The 27,221-nt window shown below is 49.8% G+C and overlaps 1 protein-coding gene across 1 annotated transcript in view; it reads left to right on the forward strand.

Annotated features, from left to right (window-relative positions):
- The first annotated feature begins 2,056 nt into the window (after positions 1-2,056).
- Positions 2,057-27,221, forward strand: part of LOC128050333 (complement C3-like) — a 36,278-nt gene continuing 11,113 nt past the window's right edge. The window contains exons 1-27 of the mRNA XM_052642558.1: positions 2,057-2,133; positions 2,953-3,145; positions 4,067-4,229; positions 4,335-4,405; positions 6,201-6,295; positions 6,399-6,481; positions 6,582-6,672; positions 6,787-6,889; positions 7,020-7,146; positions 7,636-7,751; positions 7,852-7,998; positions 8,916-9,125; positions 9,257-9,463; positions 10,828-10,986; positions 11,537-11,666; positions 13,038-13,109; positions 13,276-13,473; positions 16,012-16,123; positions 16,418-16,503; positions 19,901-20,043; positions 20,142-20,354; positions 22,766-22,832; positions 22,932-23,018; positions 23,752-23,955; positions 24,555-24,630; positions 24,891-25,050; positions 26,047-26,145. Coding sequence (XP_052498518.1) covers positions 2,057-2,133; positions 2,953-3,145; positions 4,067-4,229; positions 4,335-4,405; positions 6,201-6,295; positions 6,399-6,481; positions 6,582-6,672; positions 6,787-6,889; positions 7,020-7,146; positions 7,636-7,751; positions 7,852-7,998; positions 8,916-9,125; positions 9,257-9,463; positions 10,828-10,986; positions 11,537-11,666; positions 13,038-13,109; positions 13,276-13,473; positions 16,012-16,123; positions 16,418-16,503; positions 19,901-20,043; positions 20,142-20,354; positions 22,766-22,832; positions 22,932-23,018; positions 23,752-23,955; positions 24,555-24,630; positions 24,891-25,050; positions 26,047-26,145 — 3,489 coding nt within the window. The remainder of the gene's footprint in view (positions 2,134-2,952; positions 3,146-4,066; positions 4,230-4,334; positions 4,406-6,200; positions 6,296-6,398; positions 6,482-6,581; positions 6,673-6,786; positions 6,890-7,019; positions 7,147-7,635; positions 7,752-7,851; positions 7,999-8,915; positions 9,126-9,256; positions 9,464-10,827; positions 10,987-11,536; positions 11,667-13,037; positions 13,110-13,275; positions 13,474-16,011; positions 16,124-16,417; positions 16,504-19,900; positions 20,044-20,141; positions 20,355-22,765; positions 22,833-22,931; positions 23,019-23,751; positions 23,956-24,554; positions 24,631-24,890; positions 25,051-26,046; positions 26,146-27,221) is intronic.

Genomic DNA, 27,221 nt, shown 5'->3' on the forward strand with positions numbered 1-27,221 from the left:
CCACATCTCAGTTTCAGAAGTTGAACCCCAGTTCTGTAGGGAAAGCAAGTGTTTGCATCCCCCCACCCCCTTCTCCTCTTCCAAGGAAAGGGTGTCACAATCAGATCAGACAGAGTCCAGGTTTGTTGTTTCTCCACGCCTCCCCCTACTCGGGGGGCAGGGACACAGGGGGCATGGCCAGGAAAAGAGCACGGTTTACAGGAAATCAGAGTGAGGTCCCTGTTAACCCCTTCAAGGAGGCTCTGGAAAACAGCCCTCTGGGCTTCTGAATCCTCCATCTCTTCAGGGTTCTAGATAGATCCCCCATCCTCCCTACACCTGGCTTCACAGTCTCCCCATCCCCCAGAGGCTCAACTTACAAGCAAATTATATTGACACTGAGGCAAAAATAGGGCGGTGGGCCGGGAGCAGGGGTGCGGGTGGGGGAGGGGCGGGGATGAGGAAATTGGCAACTTTGTGCAAGACTGGTGAATATGCCAATCAATATAACTATGGAGGGGAATTTAGCGATATCTAGCAAGGTTACTGTTAGAACACAGCCTTCGATCAGAATGATCTTTTCTCATTGTAGTAAGAACCCTTTGAAGTTGCTTGCTGTTATAACCCCTTTACAGGAGGAAACTGAGGCTCAAGTGGTTATCAGTAATTTCCCCAAGGTTTACCAGTTAACAATCATGAGAACTGGGCAATAATGCAGATTAATCTTTGGAGGGAGCATGGTTTTGTAACAATAGGAAGTCTGTCTGTCCGTCAGTAGAAGACTGGTTACTTTCACTGCCTGTAAGAACAAGGAAGCTCTCTGTGCTCTGATAGTGAGACAATCTCTACTGTATATTGTTTATGAAAAAGCAAGGTGTAACCCACGGAGACCAGGAAGAAGAGTTTGTAGAGCTTTCTTATATTTGTTTTTGAAACGTGTGAATGTTTGTAAACGTATAATATACCTCTGGAGAGAAACGTGAGACTTGGTTACAGGGTCATGTCTGAGACCCTGATGGCTAGCAACAAGGGCAGGAGGAAGGTTACCTTTCAGATATTGAGCCATATGACTATATTACCAATTCATATGCAACAAGTTAAATACAATTTTTACCAATAATAATATCCCGAGAATGTTTTTAAATTTATTTTTTAATTGGAGGATAATTGCTTTACAATGTTGTGTTGGTTTCTGCCATACATAAACATGAATCAGCCATAGGTATACACATGTCCCATCCCTCTTGAACCTCCCTCCCCTAAGAAGGCGTTGATGTAACAAAAGCTAGCCATGGGACTTTCCTCAATTATGACTTTTTAGCCACTCAGGCCTCTTGATGAGATTAGGTGAAGGGAATTCCAGGCTCTCCTTGCCCTAGAAAACATTCTCAGTTGGATAGTGAACTCCTACACATACTTCAAAGCCCAGCTGAAATGTCCCTTCCTCCAAGAAACCTTCCCTGACTCTCCAAGAAGCTGAGTCCTTCTCCAGTGGAGAAAACACTCCATGGGGCTAGGACCATTGATGTTGGACTCTGTCCCCGGCCCCCAGCCCCATGCCAACATGGAAGATTCTGACAGTGGGACATGAGATGCTAGCACAGAGATGGACTCACAGGAAGAGGCTGCTGAATAAATGCATGCTTAAAAGGAGACTGAGGGTCAGGCCCAGATATCTGGACTTGGGGGGGAAGGGTGGCCCTCTGCCCCCTGCTTTCATCTACTACCAAGTGGATGTAACCGGGAAAGGTCCCTGATCACCAGCTGGCCGTGACCCGGAGGGGGGCCAGGGCAGGAGGTTGTTGTGACCCTGTAGCTGAAGAACATGGCCCCGGGTTACTTATGCCAGGCATGCTGGCCCTACAGATTGAAAAACTTAGGAAACAGTATTGAGAAATCTGGGGCAGTCCCAGGGAGGAGGGAGGCTGCGGGGAGTGAGGGCTGGTCAGGGGAGGGAGGAAGGCAGGAGCCAAATAAAAGGTAGCCTCCAGCAACCTCAGCTCATTGCCCCCCCCCGCCCCCCACCGCCTTCTCCCTCCATCCCTCCATCCCTCTGTCCCTCCACTGCCCCAGCACCATGCAGCCCACCTCAGGTCCCAGCCTGCTGCTGCTGCTGCTTCTAGCCAGTCTCCCCATGGCCTTGGGGGACCCCATGTGAGTAGTCACAGCCTGACCCCAAAAAAGGCTGCTTCGGAGATGAGAGTGTGCATTTGTGGTACAAGGCCCTGCGTGTGTAGGGCATGCACATGGAATGAGTGATTCTGCAGGAGAGGTGATTTGGCATCCTGGACATTTGACTGGCACAGATTCTGGGAGTTTGTAGTTTCAGGTTTTAAGGGTCTAGAGACTTCGCGTGGGTGTATGTGGCTGAGGGAGTGGATCTGGGTCTGGGGTGCCACAGGTTTAGGGAGGAGTTTGGGATGGTCTTGTCTGTCCTGGTGGCTCAACAGGTAAGGAATCTGCTTGGAATGCAGGAGACACAGGAGACGCGGGTTTGATCCCTGGGTCAGGAAGATCCCCTGGAGGAGGGCACCAGCAACCCACTCTGGTATTCTTGCCTGGAGAATCCCATGAACAAAGGAGCCTGGCCGGCTACAATCTAGAGGGCAGCAAAGAGTCGGACACGATTGACACCACTTAGCACATAGCACACATGGTGTTCAGGGCTGGGTGTTTAGAGACTTGGGGTGTTTAAAGATTTTGGGAGTAGAGCTCCTGGAATAAGCGGGTTCAGTGGTGAGTTTGCAAGTCTTGGAAGAGTTGGCACCTCTCATTTTGGTGTTCAGCAGTTGATGGGATGTGAAGCACCGCCCTTGCCTCCCACCCCCCACCCCCGCCCCGCCCCCAGTTGTCTGCCGGTCACCGGATCCCCTGTGAGACCAGGGACTGGGGCAGAGTGCTCACCCTGGGGAAGGGTTGGCAGCTCGGGCTTCCGGGCATGACAGCTCCACGCCCCATGCTCCCCTCCGGCAGGTATTCCATGATCACCCCCAACGTCCTGCGTCTGGAGAGCGAGGAGACTGTGGTGCTGGAGGCCCACGGAGGACAAGGGAATATTCAGGTCTCGGTCACTGTCCACGACTTCCCGGCCAAGAAACAAGTGCTGTCAAACGAAAACACCCAGCTGAACAGCAACAATGGCTACTTGAGCACCGTCACCATCAAGGTGGGCGCGCCAGGGAATCCAGTCCTGCTGATGCGGCACCAGCTCCGAGAGTCCTACACAGAGTCCTCGGAGAGCCCTTCCCCCTCTCTGAGCCCCACCCACACGGCCTGAGCCCCGCCCCTTCTGAGTCTCCCCCTCCCCCATCTGAGCCCTCCCTTTTCTGAGCCCCTCCCACTGCTTCATCCAGAGCTTTCTCTGAGCTGTCTCCACCTTCTTTTTTAATTTGTTAATTAATTTGTTTTAATTGGAGGACAATTACTTTACAATATTTTGATGGTTTTTGCCATACATCAACATGAATCGGCCACGGGTATGCGTGTGTCCCCACCCCCATCCTAAAAACCGCTTCCACATTGCTCCCCACCCTATCCCTCTGGGTTGTCCCAAAGCACTGGCTTTGGGTTCCCGGCTTTTAAATTTATACTGGAGCATAATGTTGCAGTAATTTCAGGTGTACAGTCAAGTGATTCGGTGATACATATACATATATATATTCTTTTCCAAATTCTTGCCTCATTTAGGCGGTTACGTAATACTGAGCAGAGGTCCCTGTGCTCTACAGTAGCCCCCTGGTCTCTCTCAAGTCCACCTCCTTCCCAGCTCTAGGGTCTCTGAGCCCTTTCCCATTTCTGAGCCCGGCCCTCCTAGCCCCTCCCTCTCTAAGCCCTCCTCTTCCTTCAGAGGCCCTTCCATCTGAGTCTTCTCTTTGAGTCCCTTCCCCTTCTGAGCCCTCCCTCCTCTGAGCCGCCTCTTGCTTCCCCTTCCCATGCCTCCCTCTGACCCCAACCCCCTCTCTAACCCTCCCCCCATCTCAGTACCCCGTTACTCCCCAAATCTGGGCAAACCAGAATTGATGGGCAGGCTTTGTTGTGAAGAGGGCAGGTGGAGCAGACCCCTAATGATCTCTTGGTTCACTCCCAGATCCCGGCCAGCAAAGAGTTAAAATCAGACAAGGGGCACAAGTTCGTGATCGTCGTCGCGGCCTTCGGGAATGTCCAGGTGGAGAAGGTGGTGCTGATCAGCCTTCAGAGCGGGTACCTCTTCATCCAGACGGACAAGACCGTCTACACCCCAGGCTCCTCCGGTAAGGGGCGGGGAGCGCTGGCTGGAGAGGGCGGGATTGGGGAGGGGCAGGGCTGGAGGAGGGGCAGAGTCTCACCCAACTGTCTCTCTCTCTCCCACCGATCAGTCCTCTATCGGGTCTTCACTGTGGACCACAAGCTGCTGCCCGTGGGACAGACGGTTTTCATCAGCATCGAGGTACCAGCCAACCGGGGCCCCGGACCTACCCGGGGCTGAGACCAAGGGAGAGACAAAGAGATCGAGACAGAGAAAGAGCCACCGGCGGAGACCCAAAGTCAAAGAGAGGCATATAGAGAGGTCGGGAGAGGGGGCCGGGAGCCAGGGAGACCACGTGGCGCGATGCTTGCTTGCGCCTGAGGATTCTAGCTCCAGATAGACACCCGGTCACTGGGTGACTCTGGACAGGTCATTTCACATTTCCGAGTCTGTTCATCCGAGGCTTGGGATGATGACAGACACTAATTCCCTAGTGCCGCCAGAGGGCGCCCGTGAGCACTTGAGTCAGGCCCTGCCCTCTCCTCAGCCCCCAGCCCTCCAGGCCTCCCACCTCCCTGAGAACACAATTTCAAGTCCTCCTGCAGCCCACAGGCCTCTGCAAGACCTACCCCATCCCCTCCCTGCCCTCGCTTCTTCCCTCTTCTCCTTGGCTCGCTCTGCTCCAGCCACACACCGGTCTCCTCAGTCACAGCCCTGCCCCGGGGCCTTTGCGTGGACTATTCCCCCTACCCAGAAAACCCTCTTCCTGGAAATTTCCGCACCGACCGCTCCCTCACCTCCTTCAAGTCTTCGTGTCCCAATTTTACAGTGAGATGTCACTGAGTGCCCTGTAAAACTGCAACACCCCCTCTCCTTCTGGCATCGTAAATTGGATCTATACATTTTATTAATTGCACCTTCCCCTAACCTCCACTGAACATAAATTCCAAATGGAGGGGAAGGGATTTTCTGTTGACAGCATGCTTGGTGGGTAGTGGGATAAATAAAAAGTTACTGGAAGGAGGGAGGGAAGGAGAGGGAAGAGAGAAGCAGGGAGAGACTGGGAGGGAACCATACATGTAGGGTGAAGGGAGAGAGAAGGCAGGAAGACTGGGGCATGTCCTCCTCTGGGGATCTTCCTGAGTATTTCCTGAGATTACACAGAGCTAACAAGGGCCAGGTCCTGAGGGCTGTGAGCTGGCTTTAGAGATGAACAGGACACACATCTCCTCTAGAGGCACAGTGCTCAGCTCCCAGCAAATGTCACCCCGTACCAACAGAAACATGTTATCCACAGTGACCCTAATTTCCAAGAGAAGCCAGAAAACCAGATTTCTATGTGATGTCTCCTGATGTTTAACTGTTGGCAGTGCATGAAATCACATGTGTATGAGGTCAAGCCATGCAACATTGCTATGTCAAAAAGGCAAATGTGGGCAGTTATGTGTGGTATATGTATGTGCTAATCAAATGCTTAGCACAGGGTCCTGCATCACAATAGATGACATGTGCTAGTTATTATCATTTTTAACATCTGTTTATTAGGTTGTGTTGCGTTGTAACTGCGGCATGTGGAATCTAGTTCCATGACCAGGGGTCGAGCGTGCAATCCTTGCATTGGAAGTGTGGAGTTTTAGCCACTGGGCCACCACCAGGGAAGTCCCAAATGCTAGTCATTATTTGTCTTTGGAGAGACGCTGATCATCATCAGCTCTTGCCTATATTAACATGTCCCAAATCAGTGACATAGGAGTAATAATTATCTTTTTCTAGATGTGCTCATTGAGCACAGAGAGGCTAAGTAACTTGCCCAAGGTCCCACAGCTTGTAATTGGCTCAGTGGGGATTTGAACCCAAGCTGACTGGCTCAGGGGCACGTTCTTCACCACTGCCCCTGTGGACCTAACACAGAGAGAATGTCCAGACGCAGACAGGGAGGGGCGAGCCGAGAGGCAAAGCCTCATCTCTGAAGAGCCATTTCTCTGTCTCCCCACAGACTCCCGATGGCGTCCTTGTCAAGCGGGACTCCCGGTCTTCTCACAACCAGTTTGGCATCTTGGCCTTGTCCTGGAACATTCCAGAACTGGTGAAGTATGTCAGGTCCTCCAGGAGGGGGTTTGGGGCTCCCCTACCCCAGGAGAGGGAGTGGGGGGCTGCCAGGTGTGCCCAGATCACCAGCCTACCTTCCCCACAGCATGGGGGTGTGGAAGATCAAAGCCCACTATGAAGATTCTCCGCAGCAGGTCTTCTCCACTGAGTTTGAGGTGAAGGAATATGGTAAGAGGGCCAGGGAGCTGGGGCTAGGGGGTGGAGGGAGGGGGAGTGCATCAGGCTGGGCCCAATGCTGGTCCCCCACCAACATAATCTGTCCCCCCAGTGCTTCCCAGTTTTGAGGTCCAACTAGAGCCTGAAGAGAAATTCTACTACGTTGATGACCCAGATGGCCTGAAGATCAACATCATTGCCAGGTGAGGGGCAGGGGGAGGGGCCAAGTGCGGTGAGGGGCTTAACGGAGGCCAAAGCTAGTTTGGAGGAAGACTCATCTGCAGAAGCAAAAATGTGAGACTGTCCCTGCATCGCAGGTTCTTGTACGGGGAGCACGTGGACGGAACAGCTTTCGTCATCTTTGGGGTCCAGGATGGTGACCGGAGAATTTCATTGACTCACTCTCTCACCCGTGTTCCGGTACCTAACAGAGGCCCTGTCTGGTCTCCTCCACCCTGAACACCCTTCCTGTCTCCTGTCGTCTGAGCCCACGCCCTGGGCGCTCCCCCCAGGTCTCCCCTCCGCCATGAACCCTTACTGTCTCCCCCAGATCAACGATGGTAATGGGGAGGCCGTACTGAAACGTCAGGTTTTGCTGAATGGAGTACAGCCCTCCCGAGCTGATGCCCTGGTGGGCAAGTCCATATATGTGTCCGCCACCGTCATCTTGCAATCAGGTGAGGCCCAGTCTGGGAGCGGAGGCCCAGAATGAAAGGGGGATCCAGTCTGAGGGGGGACATGCAATCTGAGGGAGAAGGCCAAGAAGGAAGGGGGCAGGATCCAGTCTGACAAGGGAGGTCTCGTCTGAGAGAGGAAGCCCAGAATGAAGGAGGGGTCCAGGCTGGCAGGGGAGGTCTAGCCTGAGGGAGGAGGTGCAGAATGAAGGGGGGCATCCAGTCTTACAGGGGAGACCTCGTCTGAGGGAGGAGGGCCAGAATGAAAGAGGGGTCCAATCTGACAGGGAAGAACCACTCTGGGGCATAAGACCCAGTGCAAGAGGGGAGACTCATTCTGAGGGTGGATGTTCAGAATGAAGGTAGAATCAGGTCGATGGGGGAGACAGTCTAAGGAGAGAGGCCCAGTACAAAGGCAGAGTGCAGTCTGATGGGGGAGCCTGGTCCTGAGGGGTGGCCCAGGAGCCCACCCTCATGGCTGGCCCCCCTCAGGCAGCGACATGGTGGAGGCGGAGCGCGCCGGGATCCCCATTGTGACTTCCCCCTACCAGATCCATTTCACCAAGACCCCCAAGTTCTTCAAACCTGCCATGCCCTTCGACCTCATGGTGAGACCCTGGGCAGGACTGCACCCCTCGACACTGGTCCTGAGCACGATCACACCTCTGGGTCTGCCTAAATGCCCTCCACCTGCCCCTGTACCCACAGGTGTACGTGACGAACCCTGACGGCTCCCCTGCCCGCCACATCCCAGTGGTGACCCAGGGCAGCAATGTGCAGTCCTTGACCCAGGATGATGGCGTGGCCAAGCTGAGCATCAACACACAGAACAAACGGGATCCCCTGACCATCACCGTGAGTTCTGGGCCAGCCTCAGGGGACTTAATTTTGTAGAGTGGGGTCCTAACTTATGCACAAAAGGATCCTGTCCTGGGCATAGAGTGGGTTCCTTTCATTTGCATAGAGGGATGTGCCATCCACAGACATGTTTTCATTTGCATAAAAGGGCTCTCTTTATGTTTTCATTTATTTGATTGAAGTAGAATTGACTTACAATGTTGTGTTAATTACTGCTGTACAGCAAAGTGATTCAGTTAGACATATACATGTGTACGTTCTTTTTCATAGTTTTTTCCATAATGGTTTCTCACAGGATATTGAATAGAGTTCCCTGTGCTGTGCTGTAGGGCCTTGGTTATCCATTCTGTATATAATAGTTTGCACGCACAGATGTTTTTCCATCTGCACAGCAGGGTCCTACCTTCTAGATGTCTTCTGCCCAGATGCCTTTTTATTTTAAATTATTTATTTATTCATTTTATTTATTCATTGGTGGCACTCGGTCTTCATTGCTGTTTGCCAGCTTCTCTAGTTGTGGTGCTTGGATTTGTCACTGAGGTGGCTTCTCTCTGTTGCAGACCACAGGCTCTAGGGTGCATAGGCTCAATAGTTGTGACACACAGGCTTTTGCTCCACAGCCTGTGTAATCTTCCCGGACCAGGGATCGGACCCATGTTCCCTGCATTGGCAGGCAGATTCTTATCCACTGTGCCATCAGGGAAGTCCCTGCCTAGACATCTTATATGCACACTTGTGATGGCATTGGGCCCACCTGGATCATTCGGTTTCTTCCCCATCTCCTTAATATCCTTAACCTAATCTCATCTGCAAAGTCTTTCTCCTCACATAAAATGCCTAGTCTCAGGGGTATGGATGTAGATGTCTCTGGGGAGGGCAGGTGGGCATCATGGCATCTGTCTTTCCCTGACCAGGTACGCACAAAGAAGGACAATATCCCCGAGGGGCGACAGGCCACCAGGACCATGCAGGCCCTACCCTACAACACCCAGGGGAACTCCAATAACTACCTGCACCTCTCTGTGCCCCGCGTGGAGCTCAAGCCTGGGGAGACTCTCAACGTCAACTTCCACCTGCGCACGGACCCCAGCCAGCAAGCCAAGATCCGCTACTACACCTACATGGTCCGTGGCTTTCTAGAACTCCCAGCCTCCCTGGGAGCCCTCATCCATCCCAGATTCCACCTCCCCCAACCCCGACTCCCACCCATTCTCCCGCTCACCTTCCTGATCCTTATACCGAACTGTTCCCCCAGATCATGAACAAGGGGAAGCTGTTGAAGGTGGGACGCCAGGACCGAGAGCCCGGCCAGGACCTGGTGGTGTTGCCCTTGATCATCACATCAGACTTCATCCCTTCCTTCCGCCTGGTGGCCTATTACACGCTGATCAATGCCAATGGCCAGAGGGAGGTGGTCGCCGACTCCGTGTGGGTGGATGTCAAGGACTCGTGTATGGGCACGGTAAGCTCCCTGGCACCTCTCTGTCCCATCTGGGGACCCTCCGCCTGGCTGTCCCTCTCCCCGTCTTGTGCCTCTGGCTCTGTCTCTCTCCAGCCTTTCGAGTCCATGCCTCTCCCTCATTTCAGAGTTCCTGCCCCTCTTCCTTTCCCATCTCATTCTTCCGTCTCTTTCAGCCTCAGTTTCTTCATCTTTTTTTTTTCTTCATATGGACCATTTTTTAAAGTCTTTATTGAATTGTTACAATATTACTTCTATTTTATGCTTTTGGTTTTTGGGCTGGGAGGCAGGTGGGATCTTAGCACCCCAACCAGGGATCGAACCTGTACTCCCTGAATTGGAAGGCAAAGTCCTAACCACTGGACCACCAGGGAAGTTCCCTTAGCTTCTTTTTCTTCCAGTTTTATTGAAATGTAATTTATACACGTACTAAGTTTAAGGTGTAGAGCATAATGATTTAACCTAGGTACATCATAAGTGATCACCACAATAAGTTGAGTGAATACCGATCATCTCGTAGAGATATGAGATTAAAGAAATAGAAAAAAAAATCTTTCCCCTTGTGGTGAGAATTCAGGGTTTCCTCTAACAACCTTCCTATATAATGGCACAGCAGGGTTAAGTACATGTATTTATTATGTTGTACATTACACCCCTGGTACTTATAGCTGAAAGTTTGATTTTAACCACCTTCACTCAGTTCCCCTTCCCTTTACCACACATCTGATCTCTTTTTCTATGAGTATGTTTGTTTGAAGTATAATTGACCTATGGTGGTGGTTACTCGCTAAGTCATGTCCGACTCTTTGAAACCCCATGGACTGTAGTCTGCCGGGGTCCTCTGTACATGGGATTTCCCAGGCAAGAGTACTGGAGTGGGTTGTCATTTCCTTCTCCAGGGGATCTTCCCAACCCAGGGATCAACCCGGGTCTCCTGCATTGCAGGTGGATTCTTTACCGACTGAGCTACAGGGAAGTGCCTAATTGACCTATGCCACTATGTTAGTTCCTGGCGTACGACATTTCTACAATCCGAATATCAGTATGTGATTCGATATTTCTGTGTTTCAAAATGCTCACCATGATGAGTCCTGTTAGTAACCACGTGTCACCATACAAAGATCCTATGTGGTTACTGACTATCTTCTTCACACTGTGTGTTTGATCCCTATGATTCATTTATTTCGTAAGTGGAGGCTTGCACTCAGTGTCTGCCTTGCTGCTGGTTTTCTCTCTTTTCTGCCTGATGCCAGTTTGGCTTGCTTCGTCCCCTCCCCTTTCAGTCCAGCTCAAGACCTCCTCTGTCTTGGGCTTCTTGGGGTCTTACAGGGCTGACTTCCCCCTCCAACCTGCTCCCCCTCCCCTAGCTGGTGGTGAAAAATGATGGGAAGGAAGAGAAACAACGTCGACCCGGGAAACTGATAACCCTGAAGATCGAGGCTAACCACGGGTCCCGAGTGGGGTTGGTGGCCGTGGACAAGGGCGTGTTTGTGCTGAATAAGAAGAACAAATTGACCCAGAGTAAGGTATGCCCCAGAGTCACTGAGGTTGGTTCAGAGATGGCATTGGGATGAGGTGGGAATGATGCTTGTTGTCGTTTAGTCACTCAGTCCTGTCCAACTCTTTTTCAACCCCATGGACTGTAGCCCACCAGGCTTCTCTGTCCATGGCATTTCCCAGGCAAGAATACTGGAGTGGGTTGCCATTTCCTTCTCCAGGGGACCTTCCCCACCCAGGGATGGAACCTGTGTCTCCTGCATTGGCAGGCAGATTCTTTACCACTGACCCACCTGGGAATGGTGCTGGAGCAGAGCAGATGGGCTGAGCATAGAGGTCTGAATGGATGTAGACATGGGGATGGGTTGAAGTCAAGCTGAGGTTGAGAATGTGGGTGGACAAAGGTCCACGTGGAAGATGGTACTGGGAATGGATGCAGTCCAGAGTCCAACTCTGGATCGTCCATCGTGGCCTGCCAGCTTGGGGAGCAGGATAAGGATGGGTGGGGTGGGGTTGGATGGACAAGTTGGCCAGAGGGTGGTGGCACTTCTGACCCTCCACCTCCACTAAACCCCGCAGATCTGGGACGTGGTGGAGAAAGCGGACATTGGCTGCACCCCAGGCAGTGGAAGAGACTATGCCGGTGTCTTCACGGATGCAGGACTCGCCCTCAAGACGAGCCAGGGCCTGGAGACCCAGCAGAGGTCAGGTGAGGATGCAGGGAGAGGCAGGGCAGGTGAGAGCAGGGCCTCCATCCCCCAGATACTGAGAGCAGGCTAAGGGCGGGGCTCTGGGGTGCAGGTTGGGGTGTTGAAGTCCCGCCTCCACCACCGTCTCTCAAATCACTTCTTTCTGAGCCTCGGTATGGGCTGCAATAACACTCCAACATCACGGCGGGGGTGGGGGTGGGGGTAGGGGGAGGCGGCAGTAGGGAGGAAACCAAGGATACATCAATCAGTCAGTTCAGTTCAGTCACTCACTCATGTCTGACTCTTTGCAACCCCATGAATTGCAGCACGCTAGGCCTCCCTGTCCATCACCAACTCCCGGAGTTTATCTAAACCCATGTCCATTGAGTCGGTGATGCCATCCAGCCATCTCATCGTCTGTCATTCCCTTCTCCTACAGGCATCAGGGTCTTTCCCAATGAGTCAAGTCTTCGCATGAGGTTTCCAAAGTATTGGAGTTTCAGCCTCAGCATCTGTCCTTCCAACGAACACCTAGGACTGATCTCCTTTAGAATGGACTGGTTGGATCTCCTTGCAGTCCAAGGGACTCTCAAGAGTCTTCTCCAACACCACAGTTCAAAAGCATCAGTTCTTCGGCACTCAGCTTTCTTCACAGTCCAACTCTCACATCCATACATGACCACTAGAAAAACCATAGCCTTGACTAGACAGACCTTTGTTGGCAAAGTAATCTCTGCTTTTGAATATGCTATCTAGGTTGGTCATAACTTTCCTTCCAAGGAGTAAGCGTCTTTTAATTTCATGGCTGCAATCACCATCTGCAGTGATTTTGGAGCCCCCCAAAATAAAGTCTGATACTGTTTCCACTGTTTCCCCATCTATTTCCCATGAAGTGATGGGACCAGATGCCATGATCTTCGTTTTCTGAATGTTGAGCTTTAAGCCAACTTTTTCACTCTCGTCTTTCACTTTCATCAAGAGGCTTTTTAGTTCCTCTTCATTTTCTGCCATAGGATGGTGTCATCTGCATATCTGAGGTTATTGATATTTTTCCTGGCAATCTTGATTCCAGCTTGTGCTTCCTCCAGCCCAGCGTTTCTCATGATGTACTCTGCATAGAAGTTAAATAGGCAGGGTGACAGTATATAGCCTTGACATACTCCTTTTCATCTTTGGAACCAATGTGTTGTTCCATGTCCAGTTCTAACTGTTGCTTCCTGACCTGCATACAGGTTTCTCAAGAGGCACGTCAGGTGGTCTGGTATTCCCATCTCTTTCAGAATTTTCCGCAGTTTATTGTTACCCACACAGTCAAAGGCTTTGGCATAGTCAATAAAGCAGAAACATAGTAGGTGCCTAACCCATGTGGTTCCCCTTCCACCTGCCTTTAGATCCGCAGTGCCCGAAACCAGCCGCCCGCCGACGCCGCTCGGTGCAGCTCATGGAGAAGAGGATGGATAAAGGTGTGCGCCCTCCGCTGGTTCCCACCCCTTCTGGATCCCAGCTAGAGAGGGAAGGGGAGGGTCTGACCGTGGGGAAGTTCTCCCTGGGCTGTGTCCTGAGTGCCTGCTGCTTCGAGGCCGCAGCTGAGGCCGCGCGGGACGTGGGGGGGAATCTGTGTTCCCATAGTGGGTCAGTACAGCGGCGATCTGCGCAAGTGCTGCGAAGACGGCATGCGGGACAACCCCATGAAGTTCCCGTGCCAGCGCCGGGCCCAGTTCATCCTGCAGGGCGACGCGTGCGTCAAGGCCTTCCTGGACTGCTGCGAGTACATCGCTCGGCTGCGGCAGCAGCACAGCCGCGATGGCGCCCTGGAGCTGGCCAGGAGTGAGTCCCGGGGAGGGCGGGCCTGTCCGAGGTGGGAGGAGGAGCCAATCCGTTCAAGGGCGAGAGGGGTAGAGCCCGTCCGTTCAAGGAGCGGGGAGTCCAGTCCTAGGGGGCGCAGGTGCCTGTCTGAAGGAAGAAGAGGTCCCAATCCAGCGAGCCCGAGGTGGCGAGGAGGCCTGTCCGGAGAGGGAGGAAGACGTGCCTGTCTGAGGGAGGAGGAGATCTCCAGAGGGGGAAGGAGATCCCTGTCTGAGAGGGAAGGACGTCCTGTCTGAGGGGGATGCGGGTCTGTCGTAGGTGGAAGAAAGTGCCTGCCTGAGGGAAGAAGGACCTAGTCTAGTGGAGAAGACTCCTCTCCTGAGGGCCAGGAAATTTCCTGCCTGGCTGGATTAGCCTGGCCCTGGCCCCAGACACTCTGAAGTTTGACTTTGCCAGTGCCCAGGACACCCCTCCCTCCCATGGTCTGAGGGAAAGTTCTAGAAGATAGAGCTGGTCACACTAGTCCCGTCACTCTGAAGGTTGGCTTTACCAGGGCCCAGGACTCACACGGTCTGAGGGAATGTTCTAGAAGATAGAGCTGGTCACACTAGTTGCCAGTAGGAAGACATGAGATGGGTTATAAGCTTGCCTTTACCAAAGAAAACTAATTCATGTTGCCTTCTGGAGAGACCTGCTCAACCTTTCCCCAGTCAATGTTCAATCATTCATTCGTTCATTCGGTTCTGGATAGGACATGTACCCAGTCAAAATTCTACATCTCAGGCCACATCAATCTTAAGCAAACCCAGGGCTTCTCTTAGAAGCCCCCTTTAAGCAAAATCAGAGTGATCTCACCACAAGTGGCCTTTACAGAACTGACAAGAGTCTCCACTGCCATCTGTTGAGAGACAGAGGAGCCCGCTGTGGCCTGATCCCACCATTATTCAATTTTTTAAATTTTTGGTTATGCCATGTGGCATGCAGACTCTTAGTTCCCTGATCAGGGATTGAACCTGTGCCCCCTGCAGTGGAACTTCAGGACCTTCACCACTGGACCACCAGGAAGTCCCTCTCTTTTTCTTTTCATTTTTTTTTAAAAACATCTTTTAATATGTCTTAATTAGAGGACTTCTGTGCCAGAATGGGCTTTGTTGAAACTGAATTATCTGCAGACACCTCTCAAAAGCAGCCATTGTCAAAGTCAAATATTTCTGAATTCCTTTAGCTGGAAAACTAGCAACCCCTTCAACCCTCTACCCCACCAAAAACATAATGATTCCCAACATACATGAGCACAGAACTCGACCTTCAGTCTCTTTGCAAATTACAATGACTAGGCATGCTACTCTCTGCTCCAGTGACCCAAGACTTTTCTTTCGCAAAGAAGAAATTTAGACAATGTGTATATGATTTACACACACATGGATGACTTTTTTTCCCCCTAGCATTGTGTCATTTCTTTAGCCAACTGGGGACGATACAGAGGGTTGATTAAGAATTAGTATCCCAAAGGCACTTTGATAGATTATTCCAGAGTATTGGGCTTCCCTTGTGGCTCAGCTGGTAAAGAATCTGCCTCCAATGCAGGAGAAATGGGTTCCATCCCAGGGTTGGGAAGATCCCTTGGAGAAGGGAAGGGCTACCCACTCCAGTATTCTGGCCTGGAGAATTCCATGGACTGTATAGTCCATGGGGTCGCAAAGAGTCGGACATGACTGAGTGACTTTCACTTTCTTCACTTTTATGGGTGGATTTAAGTATCTATGGAATTCCACCTACTCTGTGGTTAGGCAGAAAAGTGAGAGTATTAATCACTGAGTGACTCTTTGTGACTCCATGGCTGTAGCCCACCAGGCTCCTCTGTCTATGGGATTTCCCAGGCAAGAATACTGGAGTGGGGAGCCATTTCCTCCTGCAGGGGATCTTCCCGACCCAGGGACTGAACCTGAAACTCCTGCATTGACAGGCAGATTCTTTACAATCTGAACCTCCAGGGAAGCCCCAAAATCAAATTAAAATCTGTTCATCGTTTTTTGAAGAAAGCTCAGCCAGAATTTAACTCTATTGTAGCCCAGCTTTGTGTACTTGCTGATGGGGTCAAGATGACTTTTAAAAGCCACTGTCTCTTTGGCAATCTCCATCAAGTCCAGGGAATCTCTCAGCTAGCCCCATTGTTTTCAGGATAGACTTAACCATCACATGGTTAACATAACACAGCAGGCTTGGACCAATGATGCCTTTAGAGGCTCATTCATGCAAATGTTTTCATTCCCTTGAAAATCAAAGAAGGGGAAAAAACAAATCAACTCAATGCAGTGTGGCTTATTTTCACCTTTATACCAACATGGCTGTAAAATATGACATGTAATATTTTTTTATGGAGAAAGGAGCCTCTAGGGGCAAATGTGCCTAGGATCCCTGGAAGTGATCATGTGACCTTGGGTGTGTCCATGTTAGGAATCCCTTTAGGGGATTATAAAGATAAATATCTAAAAGGGACAGTGGAGGGAGCAGGATGGGGGGATTCAGTCTGTTTTAAACACCCACCCCCACCCACAGGTGACCTGGATGATGAAATAATCCCAGAAGAGGACATCATTTCCCGAAGCCAATTCCCCGAGAGCTGGTTGTGGATCATCATTCAGGACTTTAAACCACCAGACAAAAATGGGTAAGGCTGGGATGGCCCCACTTCAACCCATCCCCAGGCCAGCTTCTATGATCACCCTAGACTGGACACTGCATTTGCATGCACCTCAGACCCCCTTCTTGCGTGGAATCATGGTGGAAGCACACAACCCAGCCTAGAAAAATCGAGTTGGGGCTACCTAAATGTACCCACCTCCAGCCCCCTTCCAACCCTGTCCCTTGTGGCCCCTCCCTACCTGGTCTCCCCCTGCACCCTGCTAGATGTCTTCTCTTAATCCTCAACCCCCGCCCCCACCCCCATTTCTCCCTGGACCAGAATCTCCACGAATTTCACAACAGTGTTTTTGAAAGACTCCATCACCACTTGGGAGATTCTGGCCGTGAGCTTGTCGGACAAGAAAGGTGAGAGAGGATGGTGGTCCGGTCCTCGGAGGCCAGGACCCCAGATCCCCTGAGCATTTTCTCATTCCATCCTGACAGATCTTTTGTTTCTGTTGGCTGACACTTTGCCCTGTTACTAGAGAGGGATTAGAGTGCAGAATGTGAGTGACATCATGACTTGGTAAATAGACTTTATTTTTAGTGCAGTTTTAGTTCAGAGCAAAATTGAGAGGCTGGTGCAGAGACTTCCTATGTACCATTTTCCCGACCACATACACAGCCTCCCTCACCATCAACATTGTAACAATTGATGGACACATCATCATCTTTGCTAGTTCTTAGCTGACATTACCGAGAAGGCAATGGCAACCCACTCCAGTACTTTTGCCTGGAGAATCCCATGGACGGAGGAGCCTGGTAGGCTATAGTGCATGGGGTCACACAGATACGGACACGACTGATGCGACTTAGCAGCAGCAGCAGCTGACATTAGGGCTCACTCTCGGTGTCTTAATGTTTCTGTGGGTTTGGACAAATGTATAAAAACACACAGGCTTCCCAGGTGGTGCAGTAGTAAAGAATCTGCCTGCCAAAGCAGGAGATGCAAGAAAGGCAGGTTCAATCCCTGGATCAGGAAGATCCTCTGGAGTAAGAAATGGAAACTCGCACGAGTATTCTTGCCTGGAAAATTTAATGGATGGGCTACAGTCCATGGGGTTGTAAAGATTTGGACACTGAGCGATTGAGTGCACACTTGCATAAAGACTTATATTCACCATATCATATAGAATTATTTGCTATGTGATATATTATTCTATAATATCATATAGAATAATTTGCAACAAGAACTTGGTAGGGGTGATGTTGCCATGATGGTGAGTAAAGCAATTAAAAGAGGAAGCGGGATGAAGTGAGTGATTAAAACATCAGTGGGCAGGCTGTGAAACACAACAAAAAGGGGTATGCATACCCTCCCCCTGCCACTGCCACCAAGGGCTGCGTGTGAGACCCTGACAAACCCTAGTCAAGTATGAATCGTTTAGAGCTGCTGGGAGTGGGGCAAGGAAAGTGAGGCACTGACTTTGAATGCAAAATTAAGTGGGTGCCAAAAAACTCAGTCATCAAGATAAATTGTATTTTCATGCAATAGTTTTCTTAGAAATCAAAATGAATGCAAAAAAAAAAAAATCCATGATGTACAAAATACCTAGATTTCAATAAAGACCAGCACCGTGTTGAGCCCTGTTGGAGCTTGAGGCCAAAGGAAGGATGTGTTTCATATACATATTTTCTGTCCATTTTAAAGGTTATTTTTTCCCCAGAGCATTAAAGTAGTTGAAAAACTATTAAAAACACTAAAAAAAAAAAAGATGTATTAAAACTCACAGCATTAAGCGTATTTCATTTATACCACACCCAGTTACTCTAGTATAACTTTATTTAGTTATAATTTATCATAATTATACTTCAGTGTCATTTTACTTTCCTGGTTTCAAGACTTTTAAAATCTGCTTCTTTGCTTGTCTTGCTTTTCATGGAAGGAATTGTGATTTTCTGACAATTTCTCTTGACCAAGTGATGACGGCAGATGAAATCATATACGCAAGGCACATAGTTTTCCTTCTGCCTGGGACTGCAAAGCCACTCAGCACAGTTCTAGTTTGGGGTCCCCATCCCTTTTTCAAATCAGGGCATCTTCATATTTGCCTGTTGTACATTTCTGTATACCAAGGTTCTGTCTGAGGTTTCCTTTACCTAAAAAATGCTCCTGTAGCTTGAAAAAAAAAATGTTGAAAACTACCGTTAGACCCTTGCCCCTTAAGCATGGTCCCTGGACTATCTGCAGTCTGGTAAAGGAGTTTTACCTCAGAGTTTGTTAGACATTCAGTACCTTTTTTTTTTAACTTTTTAATTTTATATTGAAGTACAGCCGATGAACAGTGTTGTGACAGTTTCAGGTGGGCAGTGAAGAGACTCAGCCATACATATCCATGTATCCATTCTCCCCCAAACTCCCCTCCCATCCAGACTGCCACATAACATTGAACAGAGTTCCCTGGGCTAGACAGGAGGTCCTTATTTGTCATCCATTTAAAATATAGCAGTATGTATAAGACATTTAGGCTTCCCTTAAGGCTCAGTCAGTAAAGAATCTGCCTGCAATGCAGGAGACCTGGGTTTGATCCCTGGGTTGGGAATATCTCCTGGAGAAGGAAATGGCAACCCACTCCAGTATTCTCACCTGGAGAATTCCATGGATAGAGGAGGCTGGCAGGCTACAGTCCAGAGTGTTGCAAAGAGTCAGACATGACTGAAGCAACTTAGCATGCATGCAACCAATAGAACTTGAAAATTTTAGACTTAAGAGCTCTTAAGGGATAAAGAAGGAGTATCGTTAAAAGTGGGGCGCTTCCCAAGCCCAAGTCCCTGAGTCCAAATCCCACATCTTTCTCTGGGCAGCTGTGTGGCCTTAATCAAGTTACTCAGCCTCTTGATGCTCATCCATAAAATGGGCACAACTGAAAGAGCAACTACGCAAAGTGTTGGGATTTTATAATTGTTATAATAGTACCGGACACATTGTACATGTTCAGTGAGTGTGAACTATTATTTTTATTATTGGAGTTGAGCATATTTTAGGGGTCAAAGAGTAAGTGCCTTTTGGAGATGTATAGATGCCTCCTTAAATGACACAAATCAGGTATCAGAAGTCAATTCTTTTTTAAACGATATTTCTTTTTATTTATTTATTTGGCTGCACTGCCTTTTAGCTGTGTCGTGTGAGATCTAGTTCCTTGACCAGGGATCAAACCTGGGCCCCCTGCATTGGAAACCAGAGTCTCAGCCACTGGACCACCAGGAAAGTCCCTTTTTTAAAAATTGAATTATGGTTGATTCACAGTGTTGTGTCAGTTTCTGGCTTAGTCATTTCTTTTTAAGAGATTTTCTTTTTGTCCACACCATGCGACTTGCAGGACCTTAGTTCCTTGACCAGGGATCAAACCTCCCCAACCCCCTGCCCCCGCCACTATGTCCTATCTATGTGTGTGTGTGTGCTTAGTGGCTTGGTCATGTCCAACTCTGAGACCCCGTGGACTGGAGCCCGCCAGGCTCCTCTGTCTACAGGATTTCCCAGGCAAGAATCCTGGAGTGGGTTGCCATTCCCTTCTCCAAGGGAATCTTCTTGACCCAGAGAGTGAACCCAGGTCTCCCGTGATGCAGGCAGATTCTTTACTATCTGAGCCACCAGGAAAGCCCCCATATTGTCTACAGGCTTCTGCAAAGACCTTGGGATAGCTCCTGCGGTCAAGTGTAAGCACTGAGACATTGGTAGGGGCAAGAACTTGGACCCAGTCCACCCTGCCCAGTCCCCTGACCCCACTCCTGACACTGTGCATTCTGTTTCCACTCCGGGCAGGAATCTGTGTGGCTGACCCCTATGAGGTCACTGTGATGCAGGATTTCTTTATCGACCTGCGTCTCCCCTACTCGGTGGTGCGCAATGAGCAAGTGGAGATCCGAGCGATCCTCTACAACTACCAGGAGGAAGAAAATTTCAAGGTGCATCCCTGGTGCAACAGAGACATGGAGAGAGCGGGGACTTGAGGGAGCCAGTCTGTGGCATGTTCTCCTGACCCCATACTCTCTCTCCCTGGTAGGTGAAGGTGGAATTGCTCTACAATCCAGCCTTCTGTAGCCTGGCCACCGCCAAGAGGCGCCACCAGCAGACTATAACGATCCCAGCCAGGTCCTCGGTGGCAGTGCCTTACATCATTGTGCCCCTGAAGGTCGGCCTCCATGAGGTGGAGGTCAAGGCTGCCGTCTACAACTACTACATCAGTGATGGTGTCAAGAAGACCCTGAGGGTCGTGGTGAGTCCTTGGAGTACCTGCTGTCCCTTGTCCTTCAGGAGAGGCTCCAGTTCTCCCTGTGTTGTCAACCCAACTTGGAGACCCAGGCACACCATAGGAGATTCAGGAGTTCTGGAAGTTTGGAAGGAGGGCCAGGATTAGGGTGAGGCAAGTGAGGCATTATTCTTGGGCACAGAATTCTTAGCAGATACCCAAAAACTTAGAGATCAATAATATTTTTTTCATTAAAATATATTTTAATATCAAATATGACATCTTGTAACATTTTAGCACAGGGGTTTTCTTCTGACTTTAAAGATCTTGGGGACAGTTCCTTGGTGGTCTGGTGATTAGGACTCAGTATTTTCACTGCTGTGGCCCTGGATTTGACCCCTGGTAATGGAACTAACATATCATAAGCTAAGATATCATAAGATATCATAAGTCAAATAAATAAAATTTTAAAATCTTGAGAAGATATATTTCACAGAGCAAATATTGCATAAGAATAATATACAATTGCAAGAACTAGGACACTTCTTTTGTACCTATGATTCTTACCCTTAAAATATGCATTGACACACAACAAAAAAGAAGACCCACGGGAAAAAAAAACTCAACCCAGAAAATGAGAAATATGCACTAACAGTCAGACAAAATCATCAACCAAAATGAAAGGATTTTAGCATCTTTCATGAATACTTTAAAGCAAAACATAAGATCATAAACAAGATCAAAATTATTTTAATGCAATATTTTAAGAAGTCAAAATCCATTCCAAAAACCCCTGCAATATACAAAATATCAAAATTTTAGAGACAAATTTGATGGTATCAAACTATGTCATATTGACGCCTAAAGCAAAAGAAAACTGAGTTGGGCCTGTGTATATTTTTATTGGTTATTTTTTCCCAAAAACATTACAGTAGTTGAAAAAATTTTGAAACATTCAAAACCAAATGTATCAAAACCGACAGTAAGATTTCACATTGAAATGTTTTATTTATACCCAAATCATAACTTATTATAATGTTTCTTTCCTGGCTTTAATGGAAGTAAAACATATTTTTTCAACTACTTTAATGTTCTGGAATAAATCTAATCATTAAAACAATATATTTTAAAAATTACATGAAAGTGTGTCTAGATAGGTGCACACAGTTTTCCTCTTGCTGTGAATTTCAATATGACTCAACACAGGCACTGGTGAGAAGAAACCAGTAGTGTGCTGGAGCCTGTGATACCCAGCTCCCTAGATCCAGTATGTCTACCACTTCCCGAGTCTGCACTCACTCATGGTGGTAGCTTGAAATCCATCATGGTGGAGAAATCTACGCCAAGGGAATTGGCAGCACTGCTAATCAAGAGCTTTTCTTCCTAGAGAGCTGAATGTTACATACTGATGAATACAGCATAGGCAGGAACTCAGTCTGCAAAGGAAAAGATGGGAATCACTCCAGGCAAAAGGAGAATGGGTTCTGTGAAGGCAAAAGCACCCACTGTCCTCCAGGGAGGCTTATGTGCATATACACATGAGAGCTTGTGTTGGGCCTTTGACTCTAATTAAGATGCCCCTATTTTAATTGAGCACTTACTGTCTGCTAGGCACTGTGTTAAGTAGTTATGTACATTGTTTCATCTATTTTTTCTCTTTCTTGTATTATTTACTCTTGTTTACTGGCTCAAATTTTTTCTTTTACTTTTAAATTATTTGTTTTAAAATTTTTATTTTATTTAGCCCATTAGGAGGCATTGTTTTAAAAACAGACTCTGGAGCCAGACTATTATGTTCAAACGCAAATTCTGTTCTACTTGCTTTCTGAGCTTGGGCAAGTTACTTTACCTGTCTGTTCCCCAGTTCCCCCATCTTTAATGTTTATTTATTTGGCTTAGTTGTGGCCCAGGGACCTTTTTCTCTAGTTGTGGCATATGGGCTCAGTAGTTGCAGCACGGGGGCTTGGTTGCCCCATGGTATGTGGGATCTTAGCTCCTTTATCAGAGATCAAACCCATGTACCCTGCACTGCAAGGCAGATTATTAACCACTGGACCATGAGGAAGTCCCTCCCCCATCTGTAAAATGGGAGTGATAAAAGCGGTACCCACTCCAGTGGGTTGTTGTGAAGATTAAATGAATTAACCACAGGAGAGCAATCATCTAGGCACATAGAAAGATTTCTAAAGGTCTTGTTACTTCTTTGTTAATTTATAATTATATTATGAACTTGCACAACAATAGGCATGAGGTAGATGTTTATATTACCTCCGTATAAGGAAGGAAGATGAGGCACAGAGAGGTTAAGTAACTGACCTCCAGTCACACAGCTAAGATCTCGGGTGGAGGCCCTCATGCCTTATGCTACAGTAATCCCCAGAATATGACTGACTGTCTGTCTTGTTCATGCAACTCCCCCTGCCCCTAACACCATCCAGCCAGAAGGAATAAGAGTCAACAAAACTGTGGCCATTCGCACACTGAATCCAGAATATCTGGGTCAAGGTGAGTCAGCCACGGGAGAGGGAGTGAGGCCTGGGTGGTGGTGATGAGGAGGGGGTGGGAGGGAGCTGGTGCCATCGGTGTCTCCCATTCACCTGGCAGATGGGGTGCAGCGAGAGGAAGTCCCAGCTGCAGATCTTAGTGATCAAGTCCCAGACACCGAGTCAGAGACCAAGATCCTCCTGCAAGGTGAGATGCCCTTGGACCCCAACCCCAGGAGACCCAGAACAGTGTTGGGAGGAGAGTCATGACCCGAGAGTCGGGAGCCCACTTCCATCTGCTCTCACCCCAGGGATATTTAACCACTGGTCTCCTGCCTCCTCTTCAGCTAGAACCCCTCCTCAAACCACTTCATAGAAGGCTCCAGGCAGTAAACAGCTCCAGTTCAGCAAACAGCTTTTGCTGATAAAGAGGTTTACATGAGCCATATAGTTCAAGAGCAGAAATTCCAGATCTAATTGTCTCGGATGGAGAACTGGGGCAAGACGGAGCTAGAAAGGCACCTTGCATCTTGACAGCTGTGAAGTTTGGGAAGGAGACCCTTGGTTTCCTCATCTGTGATAGGAGTGAATAATAGTATTGATATCTAAGGGTTGTTGAGAGGATTAAATGAAATACTATATGGTATTCTCCTAGAACAGAGCCTGGGGAATAGCGTGAAGCCTGATAAAAGTATTCATGACTGTTATTACCGCTGGTGGAACCAGAGGAGCCAGGGCCCAGAGTTCCCCTGTGAATCACAAGCCCACCCCCACCCTCACACCCCACAAATGCAAAACCCCCTCCAGCCATTCAGCCATGAAGCATCTCCATCACTCACATGCCCCCAGCTGTCCCTGACTCCTTTGGCCCTAGCTGGTCAGAGCCTGAAAAGTCTGGAAGCAGCCGTGGACTTGAGTGCCATCCTCCTGCCCGGTTGCAGGGACTCCGGTGGCCCAAATGACGGAGGACGCCATCGACGGAGAGCGGCTGAAGCACCTTATCCAAACCCCCTCGGGCTGTGGGGAGCAGAACATGATTGGTATGACGCCCACGATCATCGCCGTGCACTACCTGGACAGCACCGAGCAGTGGGAGAAGTTCGGCTTGGAGAAGCGGCAGGAGGCCCTGGAGCTCATCAGAAAGGGTGCACGCCCTACCCGCCCCTCTGAGCCTGCTCCACCCCTGAGCCCGCCCCTCTGAGCCTGCTCCACCCCTGAGCCCGCCCCTCTGAGCCCACTTCATCCCTGAGACACGCCCCTCTGTCCTTGCTCCGCCCCTGAGACCCGCCCCTCTGTCCTTGCTCCGCCCCTGAGCCCCGCCACACTGAGCCGGCTTCATCTCTGAGCCCCCTCCACTCCTGAGACCCCGCCACTATCGGGGTCCCGCCCCTCCTCTGAGATTGCCCCCTCGCCCCACTCTGAACCCCTCTCTGAGCTCCCTCTCTCGCCGAGGCCCCCTTGCCCCTGAGAACCCATTTTGAAAACCTCTTCTCTCTGAATCCCCTCTCCTCCAAGAATTCCTTCCCCCTCTCTCTGATCTTCCCACCTTCTGAGTCCCTCTTTAGCTCTTCGTCCTCCCACACACCCGCCCCCTACCCAGAGCCCCTCTTTCCTCTCTAGACCGCCGTCCCGCCCTTCACGGAATCTTTATCCTCTCTCTAAGCCCCTTCCCTCCCTGGAGGGCCTACACCCATCAGCCACCCCCTCCACTCAGCCTCTGGTGACACGTCTCTCTTCCCTGCAGGGTACACCCAGCAGCTGGCTTTCAGACAAAAAAGCTCAGCCTACGCCGCCTTCCAGAATCGGCCCCCCAGCACCTGGTGAGTCTCCAGGATCAGCTTGCACATCCCCAGCCTTTCACATCCCTGAGCAGGCCCTGGATCTCAGCCTGGGGTGGTCTAGGTAGGTCTCCACCCAGAGTCAAGGTACCAGCCTGCTGAATGAATAATCAGCATACCATGCTGGGATATGAACTTGACGGAACCAGGCCAGGTCCGGCCCCACTCTGCTCATTGGTTGGCTGGGATGCCAGTCTCCGGATCCCAGAGCCAATTGGCTCACGCTCTCGACCCACCCCCAGGCTGACAGCCTTCGTGGTCAAGGTCTTTGCACTGTCCGCCAACCTCATCGCCATAGACTCCAGGGACCTCTGTGAGACCGTCAAATGGCTGATCCTGGAGAAGCAGAAGCCTGATGGAATCTTCCAGGAGGATGGGCCCGTGATACACCAAGAAATGATTGTAAGAGGCAGAGATTCGGGGCAGGCCAGGGGAGAGGGCACCAGAGCATCACGGGATGGACTGGAGAAAGACTCCACCATCCACCCACTGCCCAATTCACTGCGTGTGGGGACAGGGAAATAAGGGCGCTTGAGAGTGTCTCTCCTCCCTTGCAAAGATCAGAGACTTGCAGGATCCAGTGCAAAATGAACCCCCCTGGCTTCCTGTTGCTCTTAAGCATAGAACTCCTTAGAGCTATGGTCCTGAGTGTGATCCCCAGGCCTGCAACATCAGCAAAATTACCTGCAAGCTTTTAGAAATGCAGAATGTCAGAAATTCTCAGGCTGGACTCCAGGTGCACTGAATCAGAAGCTTTAGGGGCAACGTCTAGGAATCCGCGTTTTAATACCTCTCTACCCCCACCAGGTGTGCTTAAGTTGAAGAATTGATGCGTAAGCCTGACCTTTCAGGCTTCCAGCCTCGTGGCCTTACCCACTTCTCTCCTCACTCCATCTGTACTGCTAGGAACCTTGCTCTCCTTTGTACATGCTGTTCCTCCTGCCTGGCATGCTAAGCCCCACCCTCTTTGAGAGTTGACTTCTCTCTGCTCAGATTGTGGTTCCAGCTATCATCCCTCGGGGACACTTTTCCACGACTGAGTCACACTCCCATAGTCCATTCTCAATGCCACATCGCTTCTGCACAGCACTAATCACTTTCTAATTATATATCTGTCGATGAGCTGGTTGGTTCCCGTCTGTCTCCCCTAGCAGACCGCGAGGGCTGGGGCTAGAATCTGGTCTTCATCCAACATCTCATCCACAGCACCAGCAACATTTGCAGGATGAATGAATGAATACTAAAGAGCCTGGCCCTTCTGGAGAGAAGAGCCTGGCCCTTCTGGAGAGGGCTGGGGAGAGACCCAGCCCTGCCTTGATCCACTGAGCCTACAGGGGGCGTAGGTTGACATGTCAAGACATTGATGACCCTGTCTTTGCTTCCACGCTTCTCCTCTAGGGTGGCTTCAAGGACGCCAGGGAGAAAGATGTGTCCCTTACAGCCTTTGTTCTCATTGCGCTGCACGAGGCTAAAGACATTTGCGAGGCACAGGTCAATGTAAGTGTCCCCACCCTCCTCTCCCCAACCAAGGACACAGCCACCTGAGGTGAGATGTTGCTTTCAGGGCATTTCCAGTGCTCCCAGTGCACTAACAGTCACCACAGTGGCCATAATAGTTTCCAACATTTATCTAGCAATTAACTAGATCCCAGGTGGCTCAGTGGTAAAGAATCTGCCTGCAATGCAGGAGACGTGGGTTTGACCCTGGGTCGGGAAGGTCCCCTAAAGAAGGAAATGGAAACCCACTCCAGTATTTTTGCCTGGGAAAGTCCACGGACAGAGAAGCCTGGCGGGCTACAGTCCATGGAATTGCAAAAGAGTTGGACACGACTGAGCGACTAAACCACAAAACAAGAGTCTCATATGTTTAATTCCTATAATCCTTGTAACAGCCCAAGAGATAGGCTACTCTTACTGCCCCCAGTTTACAGAAGAGACAACTGAGGCACAGAGAAATCAGAGTGGGTCTTTTCTGCCTGCTTTACCATTTTCAGAGAGTTGTACCCAAGCCCAACAAAAAGCCCCTTCAGCTTGCTTTCCACAAGACTCCTGCATTCATATTCCTGTGTGTTAGTCACTCAGTCGTGTCCAACTCTTTGCGACCCCATGAACCATAGCCTGCCAGGTTCCTCTGTCCATGGGTTTCTCCAGGCAAGAATACTGGAGTGGGTTGCCATTCCCTTCTCCAGGGGATCTTCCTGACCCAGGGATCAAAACTGGGTTTCCTGCATTGCAGACAGATTCCCTACCATCTGTGCCACCAGGAAAGCCCTTTATATCCTTATGGCTTCCCTAAAGAAAACTGAGGACACAGAACTAAAAATGGGAGGAACATCCTTCCTGGAGATCTTTAAGAGGATTCTTAAAGGAACCCATGTCCATTACCCCAAAGAATTACCCAGTGGCTCAGTAGTAAGAATCCGCCTGAAGTGCACCAGAGACGTAAGAGATGTGGGTTCGATCCCTGGATTGGGAAGATCCTCTGCAGTAGGAGATAGCAACCCACTCCAATATTCTTGCCTGGAAAATCTCATGGACAGAGGAGCCTGGCAGGATACAGTCCATAGCGTCTC

The sequence above is a fragment of the Budorcas taxicolor genome, chromosome 7 (genome assembly GCF_023091745.1).
Source record: "Budorcas taxicolor isolate Tak-1 chromosome 7, Takin1.1, whole genome shotgun sequence".
Classification (NCBI taxonomy): domain Eukaryota; kingdom Metazoa; phylum Chordata; class Mammalia; order Artiodactyla; family Bovidae; genus Budorcas; species Budorcas taxicolor.